The 19,136-nt window shown below is 46.7% G+C and overlaps 1 protein-coding gene across 5 annotated transcripts in view; it reads right to left on the reverse strand.

Moving 5' to 3' along the window:
* Positions 1–19,136, reverse strand: part of Erg (ETS transcription factor ERG) — a 222,324-nt gene that overhangs the window by 155,268 nt on the left and 47,920 nt on the right. For all 5 annotated transcript variants that reach the window (XM_039087928.1, XM_039087933.1, XM_039087931.1 and 2 more), the window contains exons 2-3: positions 11,882–11,983; positions 5,118–5,205 (exon numbers count right to left, since the gene is read on the reverse strand). In XM_039087928.1, coding sequence (XP_038943856.1) covers positions 5,118–5,156 — 39 coding nt within the window. In that variant the 5' untranslated portion in view covers positions 5,157–5,205; positions 11,882–11,983. The remainder of the gene's footprint in view (positions 1–5,117; positions 5,206–11,881; positions 11,984–19,136) is intronic.

Below are 19,136 nucleotides of genomic sequence, written 5' to 3' on the forward strand. Positions count from 1 at the left end.
ATGCAGATACCTGGACATGATGCTCTGGAAACTTCAAAACTATGGAGCTGGGAAAGTGGCAAGTGGTTGTCAGCCGTTAGGAAAGGAGAGGGGAGGTAGAGCCTGGGACAAGCTGAATCCGGTCTCATTGAGAGCAAGGGTTGAGTGTACCTGAGGGGTTTGAGGGGGAAAGCCTTCCACCGGAGTCTTAGGTATGGCTCTTTAAGACAAAGGCCTTTCCCACAGTGATCCTCAATGAAGCAGCTGCAAGGCCATCCTTGCTTGTTCATACTGGTTTATTTGGTGGCGGATGTGAATGTGTATACTTTATTCAGGGTGGATCCTTTTGTGGAAGGCATACCCAGTAAGGGAAGCTCATTGGTTGAAGGCTCAGGGCTATCTAGACAACTCCTTAGCATGGAAAATAACTCCAGGTGTTTGTGCTACTGTGACTCCATACCCATGGCCCTCAATGGGATGTCATGGTTACGTGTTCCAGGGCAGGTAGAGGCAGGCGGGGGTGGGGGTGGGGGTGGGGGTGGGGGTGGGGGTGGGATGACTCCACTCCTGCCATTCTCAATCTGAGAATCAGAGGGTTTGAGCTCATTCAGCTTTACCATTTTTTAAATCCCTGTCTGCCTAGTAACGAGGTCCCATGTGCCCTACAGAGTAGAAGATCTTCAGAGCAGTGCACACACTCTAGGCAACCCTGTAGAGGGGATGCATAGCCTCACTCGTGTGCCCACCACACCCACAGAACAATCAAGATGAAGATGTGCTGACGTGGGTCCAAAATCGCAAAAAATGGGTCTCTCCGGTATAAGGCACAGATGATAGACTGACAAGGTAGATAGATGATAGACAGACAGAGAGACAAGGTAGACAGACAGAGCTAGGTGATGATAGACAGACAGCAAACAATATACTGACAAGGTAGATAGACAAGGTAAATAGATGATAGATTATAAATAGATGATAAATAGACAAACAAGGTAGATAGACTATAGACAGGGTAGATAGATGATAGATAGATAGACAGACAGACAGAGAAGATAGACAAACTAAGTAGGTAATAGACAAGGTAGATGGATGGATGGATGAATGGACGGATGGACAGACTGACACACACAGACTGACAAAGTAGACAGACAGGTCATGATAGATGATGGACTGACAAGGTACACAGATGATAGACAGACAAGATATATAGATGATAGATTATAAATAAATGATAAATAGATGATAGACAGGCGAGGTAGGTAGGTAGATAGATAAATAGACAAACAGACAGACAAAGAGAGATAAGGTAGACAGACAGAGATAGGTGACGATAGATAGACAATGACTGATAAGGTAGATGATAGAGAGACAGACAAACAAGATACATAGATGATAGACTATAGATGGATGATAGATGGACAACAGATAGATGATGATAGATATGAGATAGATGGTAGATAGACAGATAAGAGGCAGCTGTAGCTGGTAAGACAGAGAATACAGATCAATACACACAGATATACAGCCCCTCTGGCTCCCAGAAAACAGTAAGAGCGTCACTTTCCCTCATGTATCTCACCCATGCCTGTCTCCAGCACACTTTCCTTGGTCAACACACATTGTTTACTACAGGTAAAGGTTCCTGCACTGGGATTTCACAAACTGACTCTGAGAGGCCCAAGAACGGAGCTCTGTCTACATTTGCCAAGACATAGGGCCTTTGAGAACACGCTATCCTGCTACACAGTGGTTGTATGGCTAAATTATGTTTAGAAAGGAGGAGGGGAGTGCAGCTGCAGGGTGAATGCTGGATTCTGTTACGGAACAAAACAAGATCTCTCAGTACTCTTCATTGCAACGACGTCCTTAATTCAATCAATCTACCGTAGGCAAAGCACAGATCGAGATTTTAAAAGCTTTCTGTGATTTAGATAAGTCAGGCACATAGACAGATCTCTGGGTGGTAAACATTACTCCTTCCCAACGGGACTGAGGACAAACAGGACATCAAAGAACCCAGAGAAGGCAGAGCCCTGGCACCGGCAGGAGCTCCTGCCAGGGAGGGAAGAAGACTGGACAGGAATGACAGCCACCTCCAAGCATAACCTCTTCTCACAAGTCTGGCTGGTTTCCTGTGCTAATCACCGAGGCCATGGATGGCTGTGGCAGGAAGAGCAGCAAACACTGCTGCTACATTTGTTGCTTTGCCCTGCACACACCACACAGCCCCAGAGCTAAAAGCCTGGATCTGGTGTGCTCCCTAGCTCTTGTTTGTCTGTGAATGTTCATCAGCTGATGGTTCTTAAAATAGAATATGCCTGCTTTCCTTCCAATTCACAGCACTAACATAAACAAATAAAAATATTTGTCTCATGAAACACCAAAAGGAAAACCCAGGTGGTGGTGTATGCCTTTGATCTAGCACTCCGGAGGTAGAAGCAGGTGGATCTCTGAGTTCAAGTCAGCCTGGTCTACAGAGCAAGTTCCAGGACAGCCAGGGCTACACAGAGAAACTGTCTTGAAAACAAACAAACAATAACAACATCAGAAACCACAAAGCTGAAAAGTAGTGGAGGAGAAAGAAAACACAGTGTGGTGTGGGAAGGGAGAGTGGTCAGGGGGAAAGGAAGGGGCTCTGGAAATGCCAGGGAAGGACATCATCAAAGTACAACACACGAAGTTCTCAACTCGCAAAACTATTATTTTGTAAAAAGACAAGACTAAAAGGGAATATTGCCACTGTCAGCCCTTGGCGGACAAGCATCTCTCTCTCTCTCTCTCTCTCTCTCTCTCTCTCTCTCTCTCTCTCTCTCTCTCTCTCTTCTCTCTCTCTCTCTCTCTCTCTCTGTGTGTGTGTGTGTGTGTGTGTGTGTGTGTGTGTGTGTGTGTGTGTGTATAAAGAGGTGACCTCTGTCACAGGATTACCTAAGATCATCAGGAAACACAGATATTTACATTATGATTCATAACAGTGGCAAAATTAGTTACAATGTAGCAATGAAATGACTATGGTTGGCGTCACCACAACATGAAGAACTGTATTAAAGGACCCCAGTGTTAGGAAGGTTGAGAACTGCTTTAGGGGATTTTTAGAGTTTTAAATGTGGAATATTCTTGCTGACTTTTTTAATTCAATGTTTAGGAATTGTCCGTGCAGATACATGTCTAAGGTAGATATTTACAGCTTGTACACACTCATACCCAAGGCATTGCTTTATGTTTTCCCCTGTGGTAGCCTGTGGCCACACATATGTAAGATACTCAGTCCCCAGGGCATTGCTTCATGTCTTCTCCAGTGTCTTCTCTGCTATACAATATGCCGTATTTATCCTTTCCCGGGTTGACAGACATTTCGGTTGTTTCTATAGTCTTCTGTCACAGTTTCATGCTGCTTACATGCAGCAAGGTTAAATATTAAAACTTGACAACAGCTCTGCCATATTCCTTCATTTTGTAGCTCATGACCTTACCTGACCAAAACAACAACTTGGAGTCTCATAGACTTTGGAGGCCCCCTAGGCCCCTTGCTCCTAAACCTAGCCTCCTAGCTTCAAGATCAGACAGTGCTGCTTTGTCTAGATCGCTTCCATGTTGCAAATGTTGTAAATGTTGCAAATGTTGCAAATACACCTGTCCCTTGTTTGTTTTTCCCCATACAAAAAGAAAAAAAAAAAACTGGTTCTGAGGACTGCCCTCCGTTGTTGTGTCCCTGATTAGTCAGTCATGGAATGTGTTCCAAATCATTGATACCTGACTGAGATTGGTGTCTGAATGCATCGTGTGGCTATTCCTGGACCCAAATGACTATATTTGGGGCACCCTGCTGAATGACAGATAGGAGGCTTCACGGAGATACACCATTTTGTGCTTGCACTGTGCCACATGCAAAACCATCTGAGGTAAAGTGAGCAGAGCTGTCTGCCGCGCTCCTAATGAGTGAAGTTAGAAGTCCAGAATCTGGGGTTTTAGGGAAAATGCAGAAGAAAACCTGTTCCTCTAGCACGCTGTCAGGAACGGCATCTGCATCCGACCCAAGTCCAGGAGAAACAATTCGATTTGCAACTGATGGGAAATGAGCAGGTTCGTAAGGAATCAGTCCTTGGTGAGAGTCTTTCTCTTTCACCGGCAGCAACAACAGCCCGGAGCAAGTGTGACCTCATAAGTGTGACTTCACGTCACCAAATCACCTCTCCAAAACAAGAACAGTTTGAGTGGAAATTTAGAAGAAAAAAAAAAAAAAACCTCTGTTATTGGGACCGAGATGGCTCAGCTGGTAAAGTCAGCTGACAACTGACTCAGTGTTATTCAGGAATAAAAATATAATTTTTAAAAAAATGTTAAACTAGTACACATGCAGACAGTCTATTGGAATAAGATAGCCCACACCACCATTATTTTTCTGTAGCTAGCCTTTATTTGTGTCGAATGTACTAAAATCGTCATTGCATCACCCTACCGAGTGAGGCAGGACGAATCTGCACCTGAGGATGACAGGGGACGGGAGGCTCCCCATACCCTGCTCCCTTCCTTCATCCCCTGAGCCTCAGGTGGGAATGTAAGAGCATGGCTGTCAGGTGTGGGGCACTCCTGGAGGATCAGCATGCTGACAGGAACTCACATTAGAACACTGAAATCCAGCAATTCACCTCTAGTCTCTTCCTACATGATCCCACGCAGGTAGAATAAAAATAGAGCAGGCCCCTGTTTTCCCACAAAGGCGCGGAGAGTGAAGGTTTTCAGTTTGGGACCAGACACCCTTGCTGCAAATACTCAACTCCACCACGGACTCCACCACCGTGTGCAGCAACAAGTACCAGATAAATGAGGTCATCTTCCAACCTCCAAAAGAACACTGCAGGCAACACAAGTCTGCACTCAGACACACATCATCATAATAAATAAATAAACTTCAAAACCGTATCTACATCCATGACTTGTAAATTTCACGCAATTCATGTGTGTCATAAAACGGTTTCTAGTATTTAAAACTGTGAAAGCCATTTCCTTAGCTCCCAGTAAGCCGGAGTCCGTCCTTGCTTTTGTTGCTTAGAGCCCGTGTTAGTTGATACAAGGCCGGCCACCATGACGGTAACACTAAAGAGGAAGCAGGAGCTATCTCCCAGCAGAATGGAGCTTACCTTAATCTGAGCTTCTGGGTCAGGAACAGTCTGGATCATGACCTTCAGCAGGCCAGCTCCCTCACCAGCTGTGTAGAACCCGGGACAGCTACAAGACAGAAAGGGAAACAGGATTCTAAACAATGCCCTTTCCGGCTTCTATTCCCCAGTAAAACCTCACAGAAGACAGTGTCTTTAGAGATGCTTGGCTATGCACTGGGTGGGTCTGCCACAGAGCATCCTCATGTGTGGGACTGTGAAAGGCACCCTGGTTCCCGGTTGAGCAAAGGCTTGAAACCCTGGTTACCCTAAAAGAGAGAGTAGGTGTTTTGCTTGAAAAACCAGGCCAGTCACTAGCCCGAAACCCTCCATAGATTTGTGGCCATTTGTGGTCACGTAAGGGCAATGCCCCAACCTCCTTCACTGGTAGAGGATGTGACCACAGGTCACGTAGGCTCAAGACAGATCTCCATTAAAATGAGGTACCTAATGGCCTGGAGGCTTAGCCAATGAACTTTCCTTCCCAGACACTCCTCCCTACAAAAGGTATTTAATCTCAGACCAACCTTGAGAAGTGGGGTATGGCTTTACTCATCCACTTTTGGCCATGACAATAAAGGTCTTAAAACCATGGACTGTTTATTTCCATCAGGATCTGCTGTGGGAAGCCGTAGAGAGGCCTTCGCCTACAGAGCCACCATCTAATCTCCCATAGAAGACCTCCCTGAACTCCCAGCCACCTCCACCACCAAGCCTGCGCCTGCCATCATCCAGCCAAGAACACTCCCTGCTGGACTTCCCCCCTTTTTTCTTCAGCCCCAGGCTAGATCCAGCCTGTGGGCCCTGACTCCATTCTCAGCTCTTCTGTGGCGTCCCACTGGCGCCTGGAAGCCCAAGAGCCTGAGAACCAGATGGCCCAGACCTCCTTGCAGGCCTAGGGACCCCCAAGCCAACTCCAGCTATGTCCTGCTCCCAGACTGCGCTTCCCCACACCCGGGAGCAGTGTCCCACAGCTTCCTTAAGCACAGTCAACTTCCTGTGCCCTGCCTACCAGAGAGGCCCTATGACAGAGTGGACTCCAGACCCCCTACAGTAACCCTACACTCAGGTGAATGGGGTCCTTCCCTGTCATCAATGACACTCACTTTCAGCCACAACAGAACTCAGCCCACAAGTCCAGAAGAAACTGCCCAGCGCTTATCTTGAAATGGCCCACATCACCAAAAAAAAGAGCAGTGACATGATGTTCTACCCCCAGTGATGAAGGACAACGTGAAGTGGACATTTCACAATGACTGAAAGAGAGGAATTTGATGCAGAGAAAGGCAAATGCTTGCAGTGACTGACATGGACAGTGCCCTGACCACTGAACTTCACACCTGTGTACTTCAATACCACACCAGAACCAACGACTGGGTGTGATTGTGTCTCCCAGCCATAAAGGTACGTGTTTAGAGAAATGACTGACACCACACGCAATTCACATACCCTACATTACACGATCAGCACTGATGAGCCTTTGAGTGGTGACATTAAACAAAATGCAGGGTGTTTCCTGTATTAATAAAGAATGAGCTTGAGAAGTTCAATCGAAAATTAAAGCAACCTATACATCCCTCTGCGTTTCATTATTAAGTTCGTTTTGTTTTGTTTTTGAGGCAGGATCTTACATACCAGAGACTGGCCTTGAACTCTTGACCATCCTGCCTCCTCCTCCTCCTTCCAAGTGCTGGGATGACAGCTATGCACCAGCCCATCCTCTGCTGTTGAGTTCTTAAAGGCACAGCTACTATTTCAAACACTCAGTGCCAACCTCCAGGCTAAGGACCACAAAGGCCTTTGTCCTCTTCATCTTGGTTTTGACTCTGAGAGATCATCCTGGTAAGGTCATACAGGCTTGACCAGGGATAGCTCTGCCCAGTATCCCCCACTGATGTGCAACAGAACCAGGACTCAGGTCAGACTGGCCATCTTACTCCCAACGCCAGCATCCTGGTTCCATTACTTTTGAGTAACAGATACCCTGGACCAAAGCAAGTCTGTGACAGAAAGGATACCTGGTTGGCTTGCACATCCAGATCACAGTCCCTCATCAGAGAACTCAAGGTGGGCATTCAAAGCAGGAGCCTGAAAGCAAGCCTGCTCACGCTCCTTCCCAAAGGACTGTGGGGCAAACGCGTGCTGGGTGTTTTAAGTCATCCGGAGGAGGAGTGGCCTACAGCATCACATTTTTGTGACAGCAGGCTCATACTGAGCCCTGAATAGTCAAGTTTCTAAAGTCTCCCTTGAAGTTTTTCCAGCCAGAGCCATAAGACAAGAGCCGTCGATGAAAGTGAGAAGAAACTGATGTCGTCTCAACACAGACGCCCTGTTTCCAGTCAGAGTTCACAGACTAAATAGCAAGGGAATGAGATGAACACCAACACTTCCCTCCCCGTCTCCTACCACTGCCACCATGCCTTCCCTGACAGGTGCACCCTCAAAGTTCCTCCTGCTGCCTTCCCGTGCCCTCCTCTGCCTTCCCTGCCATGCGCATCCTCAGAGCTCAAGCCAAACTCTTCTTCTGTAAATTGCTCTAGTCAGGTATTTTTTTGCCACAGCAATGGGGAAAGTAACCAATATGGCCATCTTTCCAGTCCCAGAGAAACACCCAGAATCTGCCTAAAGTGATAGGTGGCAGGCAAGGCAGGCATCTACTCAAAGACAAACAGTAGCTATGGGTCCCCAGCACCCTATGGCTTAAGTTTTGAGTAGATGCACAGCCAGACTCTAGAAGCCTTGGCAGAAGGGCTCTCCCCGAGCACAGGGGCAGAGTTGGGTGAGGGATGGGAAGCAGGTCTCCTTCTCCCTCCTTAGAAACCCAGGAAGTTCAATGGGTACTCATCCATAAAATGGGAAAACGCTACTGTAGCATACATCTGCGCTGTAGATACATCATAGGAATGCACTTGCTCTTTCCCAATTCCTGGCATGGATCTTCTTCCAACCTTGGAATTCCCTAAGCAAGGAGCATCCTTTGTCCTAAATTGAAGACTCTTGGTGGGCCTGGTTATTGTAGCAGTTCCTCCCATTCTTGAGCTCCGGGAGTCATCTCAGTGAGGTATTGAAACCAAAAGTGAGTTATTCCTGGGTACCCCAGGATGCTGTAATCAAGTCGGGGCCGAGTATGAGTCATGTGGAGTCTCAACTGGTATCTGAAATGAGGACAGCTGCAGGAACTGAGCCCCGGACTCCATGGCATTGGATGCTAACTCCAGGGAGTTGGTGGCAGCAAACTGAACTGGCAGAATCTTGGTTCATGTCCGGGTATCAGATAATTGAGTGTGGTTGACAGAAACTGGGTATTTACTGTCTGGAAACAAACAGAGCAAACAGCCTTTGTCTCCTCCCACCAGTGTAGATTGGAGACTTGGCTGGAATCTACCCTCACTGGTGGGTATCTGGATTGAGCTTTCTCTGTGCACCCTTGCAGGCACTTGGGAGGGGAGGTGTGGTAAGCTGTGAAACCTCGCAGGATGCAAGGCACATAGCATTTATTAGGAAGGGGAAACTTATGACATGAACAAAAGGAAAAACCAGGCAGGGGAGATGGCTCAGTGGGTAAAGTTCTTACTCCCAGGCATGCAGAGTGGAGCTCAGAGACTGAGACCTAAGTAAATGTCAAGACCATGGGCACATCATCCTGTGCTCAGAAGACAGAGATGGGATCACACACACACACACACACACACACACACACACACACACACACGTTAGCTGACTAGCCAGACAGGCCATATCAGAAAGTTCTGGGCTCAGCTAAGAGACTCCATCTCAAAAGATTAAATGGAGATGGATTGAGGAAGGTTCCCAATGTCAACTTGAAGCTTCCACACGCTTGCACACAGGTAAAAATGTACACTCACACATATGCATAGACCATACAAATACATATGAAATAAAAAGCAAAATACTTCCCAAGTAGATGATTTTGAGTGAACAAAATGTTGTTACCTGAAGAAAAATATATATATAATATGATATATGATATATAACATATAATCTGCTATTTTTTTGTAAGGGCCCTTTGTCACTTTTTTCAATTTTAAGCTAACTAGTCATCAAGGGAAGATAGTTTAGGCAAAGCAGTCCATAGCAACGAAGACCAGGAAGCTCTAACAGAGCTGGCCTGGGTCTGTTTGTTCTGGGTCAGGGAGTAGCAGGCATGTCAGTCTCTAACCACAACACAGTTGCCTAAAATCTGCTGATGCCTGACTCCTGCCAAGAGCATCAGCACCCACTGGTCCTAGGCTGGAACCTCCCAGGAAGACAGTGGGAGACAGGGGACCCCTGGGACCACAGCTTGTGCAGCTATAGAGAAAGCCCACTGAGAGTGAGGCCAGCCTTGCTCCATGCCTCCTCTGCTGGCTCTAGTGCCAGCAATGGTATTTACCCAGGAACAAGAAGGTCCTATGAGATAAAGCATGAGTTAAGGCTGGGTCTCAAGTTTGGGTCACTGGGAGCCTTTAGAAGGGTCTAGAAGGAGACTGTCAGGAAGCATGCTACTGAAGGAGATATTGAAATCCCAGTTCCCCCTCATCTCTTCATTTGTTTTCTGGCAACCATATCCTAAGAAGCTTCTCTACCACATGCTCCCACCACGATGCACTAGACTTCCACAGGCTGAGAGCAATAGGGTCAAGAGACATGGGTTAAAACCTCTAAATCTGTGAGCCAAATGACTCTTCCCTCCTTTGAAGGTCACTTCTCAGCATTTTTGTTTTGTCCCCATAATAGAAAGCACGAATGGCAGCTCAGGAGGAGCCAGAGAAAGTACAAGAATCTCTGTGTGCTATTCATTCATCAAAACCCGGGGGCGTCTTCGGAGGAAACGGCATGTCTTTGTAACTATGAATAAACATACCCACTGCTGGGATTTGTCTTGTGTCATTTCCCCTGTCCCCTGTTTACGTGTTGGAGTCCTAACTACCAGTTCCCGGGAGTCTGTCTGTGGTTGGAGACCGGGGCTTTATATGGAGGATGAAATTAAAATGATTGCTTCACCCAGTATATTTAGTGTTCTTATAAAAAGAACACCAGGGCTAAGGAGAGGGCCCAACAGTTAAAATGCTTGCTGCACACGTGTGTATGCAGAAGAGAAGTCAGATCCCTGGATTCCACATAAATATCAGGTAAGCTTGGTGAAACTGACTATGATTCCATGCAGGGTGGGCTGGTTAGCTAGACCAGCTGTGTGAGGGAATGCTGTGTTGACCTGAGAGACTCCGCCTCAGTGAATATGCTGGTGATGGATTGAAGAAGACTCTCGATATCCACCTCAGGCTTCCACATGCATGAGCATACACATGAATGTGCACCACACATGTGGAAGCCCCACACGAGAACTTACATATATCCAAGTACTCAGAATACGCACACACACACCCACACATACACACACACACACACACACACACACACACACACACACACACACACACACACATGTAAACACAGAGAGAGAGAGAGAGAGAGAGAGAGAGAGAGAGAGAGAGAGAGAGTGTTTGACCTTCATCAAGGAAAGATCTGAAGATAGACACACACACCCCCAAAACAAAGGAGGCCCAGCACAGATGGTCCCCCAGAACCGGTCTCCCCACACCTTCATCTTGAACTTCCAACCCAGAGAACTATGAGAACAATACCTTTCTGCTGTGTAAACCATCCAGTCTCCGGTATTTTGTTACAGCAGCATTAGGTGGCTTGCATCATTCCGCACAACAATAACAGCTCCTGAACAGCAGAAGCCTCTGGCAGGGCATGGCCAGATGTCATATGGCTGTTGTGATTACAGTATTTCTTCCTACAGCAACTGCTCAGAGCAGGTCCCAAGCATTATGCAATTAATACACACACACACACACACACACACACACACACACACACACACACACACACAGGGGTGTGCCCCGCCTGTGAAATGCTGTCTTCATGTCACTTTGTCATTTCTGATTTTGTTAGACAATTAGTCCACCGAGACTCATTCTTGGCTGTCTGGAAGGGAGACTGCTCTTGAATTGTATGAAATACCTGCCTTTGTAGGGGCACAAAAGCATTTGTGGACACAGTCCCAGGCCCTCAAGCTCTTCCTCGGGGGCAGAGGGAATTAAGGTAGTGGATGAAGGAGAGACTTGGAACAGGAGTAACAGTGACAACTCTAAAATCCGTGTGTGGGAAGGAACCATACTGGGACAGAGCATGTGGTTTGGGGAAAGTAGCCAGCAGTGTCTGTGGAGGTCTGGAACCACAAATACTAAATATTTACATGTGTACCCTTTGCTTAAGAAAATCTTAACCTGGGGGTGGTCTATTAGAATAAAATTCATCATTGTTACAATAAAATACCCGAAGCAGACTGTTATAAATGAATGGTTTTGTTTTATAGACCATAGTGGTGGATGTTGGAAGTCTAAACCTGTCATAGATCTGAGTAAGGGGCCCTGGGTCCTTTTCTCTGTCGCTGTCGTGAGAGATGTATCATTGCACAGTCTCTAAACTCATCCTTATAAAGCCTCTCAGACTCAGGCAAGGGGGTGTCAGCCTAATGATGCAATCTGATTTGTGCCTTCCTGGAGGCTCTGCCCCTAACTACCACATGCAGACACCCCCAGCCTCTCAGAACTCCTGACAGACAAAAACCCGCTCAGGAGACTAAACTGAGCTTCCAGTGATGAGCTGTGTTCAAACAACAATGGAGGTGTCGGCTTTTGTGTGCCGCCATCGTCTTCATCGTCTTTAACGTTTACCTCTGATTGTCCTTGGTTTCGCCATCCTTTCTCTCTGGGAGTCATTTGTCTTGCTCTTGACCAACACAGCTTTTCTCAGGTCACCAAAGATCTTAGAACAACCTGAAATTAAATTTGAAACTTTAAACCTCCTTTCCCCAAATATGAATAAGATTACCTGTACTGGCAAATTCTATTCCTTAAAACATTATTTTAAAATATCCTTAAAGGGTGGGGGCGGTGCAGGGGATTTGAAATCCCTCCCTTAGAGGCATTCCACTCTTGTGAGGAAAACTGGGGTTTGAAGTAGGACATTTTGGCAATAAGATGTAGGAGGGGAAGCCTGAGGCAAACAGGCTTGTAGAGAAGGTGCTCGAGATTCCCATCTCTGAGAGCCCCCCGGCATTAATACCAATGGCTTCCAGGGCCATTGCTCTAGAATGTTCTCTGCTCAAAACAGAATCAGTGCTCATCAAACAGCCCAGAAAGGTGAGCGAGAGGGAACTGGAGAGATGGCTTAGTCCCAGGGCTTGCTACGTGAGCTGGGGACCTGCTACAGTCTCCCCACCCTCTGTACCTGTAAAAGCCAGGCACAGACAGCAGGTTCTACAAGCTTCTAATACTGGTTCTGAGCCTGTGGTGGAGGGGGGGTGCGGGGGGCTCAGTAATCAGCCAGGCTAGCTTAGTCTGAGAGCCCCACATTCCACAGAGAGACTTTTCAGAAAGCAAAGTGGGCAGCTCCTGAGGACTGACACCTGCAGCTGACCTCTCACCCAAGAGCACACAACTCACACACAAAGGAAACCTTCCCATAGCCTATCATGAAATAATGGCGTTAGTCCCAGAGGGAAAAGCAGCACCTTTAATTTGTAAGTGCTACAAAGTTGTTGTTTTTTTTTTTTTAAAGATTAGAACAGTACCAAGCTAGGAAGATAAGAATCTTCCTTAGAATATGTTGGCAAACAAATCTAAAACTCAACATCTTTTTGTCTATCATTTTTTTATATACAGGAATACCTATACCTTTACAACGTTCCAAGGAAAATCTCCCATTGGTAAATATTATATCTGGTGGTCCATGGAAAAATGAAAATGGAGTCTATTTCCAAAAGCACTTTCGAATTAGCCTTGGGTGTTGTACTGAACCCAGAATTTATCATCAGCATCAGCAATGTTATCTTTAAGTACATGCCCTACCACTTCCCCCCGGAAGTCCCCAGCCAACTCCATCCAAAGCATCCAGGCCTGCATGTGCACAGACGTTCACCTCACGCTCACCAAATGTCACAACCAAGCCCGTGCACGACAGGGAACTGCAGAGGGGCTGTTGACAGACAAGATCGGGATGCAAAACCCACATGTGTGATGTGATTCCAACTTTGCTGAAGAAGGAGATGTAAGAGAGAAGAAAAGGAGAAGAAGGAAGGGGCAGGTAACACAGGGGTCACACGTGATAGACCCGTGCTGGGGTTTCCAAAGCAAATTAGAAGGGGCTCTTGATTTCTTCCAAACTCTTTCTATATTTGTTTCTTTGTAATTGGGAAACAACTTGAAAATCGTGGTCATGTATCATGTTCAACTAAGAGAACTTCACTCCTCTTTTCAGATTCCGTGTGTTTTCCAGTTTCCCAAAACCAAGGATAACCACCTCGTAACCCTGAACGTATTTCAAAGTTTCCTTCCTGGCCGTAGTTACTTTTAGTGTCAGGTGGAGCTGAGTGAGTGTTGGCTCCTCCCCTTCTGTCTCAGTGCTCCACAGCGAAGGGAGGATGGTAGCTTTGGATCCTGTTTCACAAGGCTGCGAGAACCGCTCAGTCCACAAAGTTGTCTCCAAGTTTCTTTTTCTCCCAACCCAAAGCCAATACAGATTGTTGCCTCATTAACTATTTTCCACAGACTGTGGTTAGAGCTGCATTTCATTTCCAACTGCTGCAAAGGGAACATGAATCTCGAAATCATGGGCTAAGACGTCTTACACCGGGCTATACCATGCTGTGTGTTCGTGCCAAAAAACTCCGGGCTGAAGGAATGGCTTGGTTTATTTATGGTGGAGACAGTGTTGGGCCTGATTATAAGGCCAGAGTGAAAGACCAGAGAGGATTCTGTTGAATGTATGCAAAGAGTATTTCTAAATCAGCATGATAGAATTATTAATATTTCATTGATCCTTAGGGCATTTATCTGACAGTATAAATTATCCATAACGCAGCTGAGAAGCCACGATGGATCCAGAAAGATGTCACAAAATCCAGGGGACGGAGCTTTGCCAGAGGGAGTCTTGCTACCCCGCCTCATGAGGTAACAGCTGGCCTGGTCAAAGCGAAAAACAGAGAACCATGCAAGCCAGACTCCGAAACTACAGCTGCCGGAGGGCTAAAGGACAAATGCAGACCCCCCAGCCCAGCTCAACTGGGCCTGGCCAGCACCCGTGGGTGGCAGAGGCTAGCATGTCTCAAGGCCTGCACACGGGGTTGCTAGCCCTGCCAATGTCATACCTGGAGCTTGAACGGCTGCGGGCAGAAAAGCCTACTAGAAATGTTCAAAGGCAAACATGGCTGACCGTCTGGAGGCATAACTTCATTTGCCCAAGCAGCCTGGACGAGGCAAGCTGAGCCTGGGGCCCAATGTTCATCCACCCGCAGCTTGGGTCTCTGTTCACTCATCTGAAGGCCACAGAGAACAGGGGCTGCCACTCAATGAGGATGCAAACCTGACAAACAATGTCTGTGACACTGGTGTGTCTGAAGACGGCTACGGTGTACTTACATATAATAAGTAAATAAATCGTTGTTAAAAGCGATGTCTGTGACACTGCAGTAGGAATAAGCTACTTCCTCAAACAAACAAACAAACCCACCACGTAGCTGTTTCTTGTCCACCATGCGTCAGCAACATGAATATTCAGAAATGTCAGCTATTGATAAGAAAGAGAACTAAACACCCACGAGAGAAGTTCCTAGGGCTGAAAATCAAACTGGGAGACATGAAGCTTCCTTAGGTCTCAAACCCGATACACTCCCCACACAGGCTCACATGCTGAAGGCGTGGACTCCAAGTGGTGGAGGCATTTTGAAAGGTGGGGGGAAATTCAGGAGGCTGGGCCCAGCCGGCAGAAGTAGGTCACTGGGGCAAGCACTGAAAGCTAAACCTGTGTGCTCTCTTTCTGTCTGTCCTCCCCCTCAGCTTTTTCTTAAGATGTTCTTGGGGTTGGAGAGATGGCTCAGTGTTTAAGAGCAGAGGCTACTCTTCCAGAGGACCCAGGTTCAGTTCTCAGCACCCACATGGCGGCTCGCAACCATCTGTAACACCAGTTCTAGAGGGATCCAAGGCACTCTTTCGGCTTCTGTGGGCACTGCACACATGTGCACACACACACATACACACAAACACAAACACACACACACATACACACAAACACAAACACACACACACAAACTCACATATGCAGGCAAAATATTACTACATATAAGACAAGTCTTTTTTTAAAAAATGGTCTCATTGAAACAACATAATTTGGAAATAAAAGATTTATGAATCTTCCTTGTTATTTAAAATAAGAATTATGAGATTCACCAGAAATAATACTCTTCACTAATGTTCAGGGTAGGGTTCTCTCTCTCTCTCTCTCTCTCTCTCTCTCTCTCTCTCTCTCTCTCTCTCTGTGTGTGTGTGTGTGTGTGTGTGTGTTTGTGTGTGTATGTGTGTGTCTGTCTCTGACTCTATCTTTTTTTCTTTTCCCTCTCCCTCCCTCCCTCTCTCCCCCTTCTCTCTCTCTCTCTCCCCCTCCCTCTCTCTCTTTCCCCCTCCCCTCCCTTCCCCCCCTCCATCTCTGGCTGTTCAGATATACGTCAGGTTTATACAGAGTTCCCATGACTCAACTATTAGTCCCCAGAACTCATGACTCAAGTTAACACCCAAGAAGACTTGGGGAAGGGATGGGTAAGCCATTACTGGGCCTGAACAGTACACTGGAAGGAAAAAGTTACATTTAGCCTTTAGTTCATCAAACAAAGCCTATGTTTCCCTTCTGGGTAGTGGATGTCCATAGCAGGACCTGCCACAAAGCCAGACAATGGAAGAGACTGGGAGCAAAATGGCCAATGGTTAGCAATCTCCCAACCATTCTCAGCAAGACGAAAACAAGAAGGAAAGATAGCAAGCATGAGGGTGTGCAACACCGGGGAGAGAACCAAGGTGCCTATGGAAAGGACAAACACCAAGAGTCATCGTGGTCTATGAGAACTGCGAGGTACCCCCCATCCTTGGACTGGTAAAAGCAGTAACGGCACCATCTGTGGGATGGCTAGGTCTCAAAGCAGAATGAGAAGCACGTGCTTACAGACTACCAGTCACAGAGTCAGATAAAATGCCATAAGATGCCATTTTCACCTCAAGGAAACACCAGCAAAAGCCCCCGAAGGCAGGTGAGCCTCCACCCGGTGCCTCAGAGTTATAGCCGTTCCATGAGGAGGAATATTCCCTTTCATGTTCCCCAAGCACAGTGACCCATCCACAAGAGACATGGAAATGACCCCATGTGGCAGCCCCTTCATGCCAAGGCGGTGGGACCCAATTTGACATCAACATCTTCAGCCTTATCAACCATCCTCCTGCGTTGAGGATGGGTGGAGGGCAGGACAATGGGTTCCATTTCTTCTGACTGGAGCTTTAATAACCCAAACTTTCCTATGAGCTGCATCCCAGAACCAGCTGAAACAGGTTCAAGCAACTGAGCGCGTGTCTGGCTGGTGGAGGCCAAGGGGTCTTTGGCTTGCTTTGGCCATCTTCGTTTTAATGTTTATCTTGGTCACAAGACACGCAGTGTCTTTTGTAAGTAACTCATTCGAGATGTCAATGTGAAACTTCAGAGAATTTCAAAACCCTAATTTAGCTCTTTGAACATCAAGGGAAGGCCTAGGTTTACATCCGGTCCCTGTGCCCAACCCACCAGTGTCTCCACAGTTCCGAAGATGATGGATGTCAGGTTGGATTTTCTGTCTCCCTGGTTACGAGCACAGAGGCTTCCAGCTCTTGTTGGGAATGATGAATGGCCTAAGACAGAAGGAACCACTGGGCTGCAGGATGTAGCCAGCAGGACACCTTCCCCACCCATCCAGATGAGAGTCCCACTCGGCAGCCATACAGGGCAGCGAGGATCCAAACACACTTCACCTCCAGAGACAGGAGCAACTGAACGCTCAGTTATACCTCGGCCGTGCTCCTGAAATACCTAAGAAGTTCTGCAGAACCAAAAGTAAAATCAAAGGCAACTCTGCCAGTGGGGAACGCAGAGCAAGTTAACAATAAAGTGATCTGGCACTAAAGTTGTTTTTTTAATTATGGAGAGAAGGTCTTACTGTGCAGCCCAGACTAGACACCTATCATGTCACCCTGCCTCCACTTTCCACGTGGTTGAGACAATAAGCCACCAAATCTGGTTCATGTCACCTAACAAACCTGCTCATTGGGGCAAAATATCACAGGGATAGTAGATTAGAATCACGGGTAAACAATATTGCTTTTGTTTTGTATGCAAAATATTGTCTTTGAAGTTGCATGTATATACCTCATGGTAGATGTCTGCACAGTTTTGCCTGTGGGTGGGAGGGCACAGGTCTGAGGGCAGGTATGCACATGTATGTATGCATGCGTATGTAGAGGCCCAACAGTGACATCAGGTGTCTTCCTTGATTGATCCTTGCCTTATTGAGGTACTCTCTTGCCAAGCCCAGAGCCTGTTGATTCTAGCTAGCCTCACTACTCTGCTGGCCTCAGAGATCCTCTGTCTATGCCTTTTGAGTGTGGGACGATAGGTGGTTGCCACGTCTGCCCAGCTCTAGCATGGGTTCTGGGAGGCTAAACTCTAATCCTTATGTTTTTCCAGGAGGGGCTTTGTCTGCTGAGCATTTCCTAAGCTGTTAGCATCCGTGCTACAGAAGAGGGAATCCCACACCCAATTCTAAGATTTCTTGACCCCTTTAGACTTTAACACCCTTATTACACTATCCAAGGATTTGTCTCTGAGAACTCACCCTCATATTTCTTGTTTCTTATTCTTTCAAATGCTTTAAGATTGTGTGTGTGTGTGTGTGTGTGTGTGTGTGTGTGTGTGTGTGTGTATGTGTGTGGTGTGCAATATGCATGCAGGTGACCACCAAAGCTTCAGGTCCCCTGAAATGGTAATTATAGGCAGCTGTGCGTCACCCAGTATAGAATCTAGGAATCCAACATTGATCCTCTGTTAGAGCGGCATGTGCTCTGAACCACCAAGTCACCTCTTTAGCCCTTATGTTTTCTCAAAAGTAAGCTAGATTTGAGAAATATTGGTTTTAATTGCTGACAGTGGTGAGATATTGGTATGCATGCCTGTGAGTCTGTCTGTGTCCACATGTGAGTACTGTGTTGTGTCTGTGCCCACATGTGGGTGCTCATATCTGTACTTCATGCCTGTGAGTATGTCTATGTCCGCATGTGAGTACTGTGTGTGTCTATGTCCACATGTGAGTGAACACTTCCGTACTATGTGCCTGTAGTGTGTCTGTGTCCACATGTGGGTATACACCTCTGTGTCTGTATCCACACATGGATACACACCTCTGTACTACATGCCTGAAGTAAGTGTGTCCGTGTCCATATGTGGGTACAGTCCTCTGTACTACATGCCTGTAGTAAGTGTGTCCGTGTCCACATGTGGGTACACATCTGTACTACATGCCTGTAGCAAGTGTGTCCGTGTCCACATGTGTGTACACACCTCTGTAGCGCATGCTATGAACATGCAAGTAGGAGCCACAAGCCAACAGTCATGTCCTTGCCTTACTTTTCAAGATGGAATCTCTCACTGGCCAAAGCCTTGGGGATCTCTGTCTCCCCAGCACTAGGATTACAGAATACTTCACATGAACCCACATACTTTACCAACTGAGCCATCTGCCCAGCCCTAATTCTCTTTATTGCGTGGTTTTCATGTACGATGTGGTACGCAGGTAGTGCTTGTGCTCACCACTCTGCCTCCAAGTCAGGATACCTTGTTTCACAGGACATGGAAAAGTGGGTAGACTCAAAGCTCCAGGAGCCCCTCTAAAGGGAGAAGCCTTCCTGAGCAGTGCCTCAGACTCATTCCTTGTCTTTTAAAAAACTTTCCCTTCTTCTTTCCACATGGCATGAAATGACTTCTTGTGTTAATTTTTGTTTTTGATTTTAAATATTTTCATTGCAAACATAAGGGTGGGGTTTTTTGTTTTTTTGGGGGGGTAAGGGCTCAAGAACAGCTATA

This window comes from Rattus norvegicus, chromosome 11, assembly GCF_036323735.1.
Source record: "Rattus norvegicus strain BN/NHsdMcwi chromosome 11, GRCr8, whole genome shotgun sequence".
NCBI classification, from domain to species: Eukaryota; Metazoa; Chordata; class Mammalia; order Rodentia; family Muridae; genus Rattus; species Rattus norvegicus.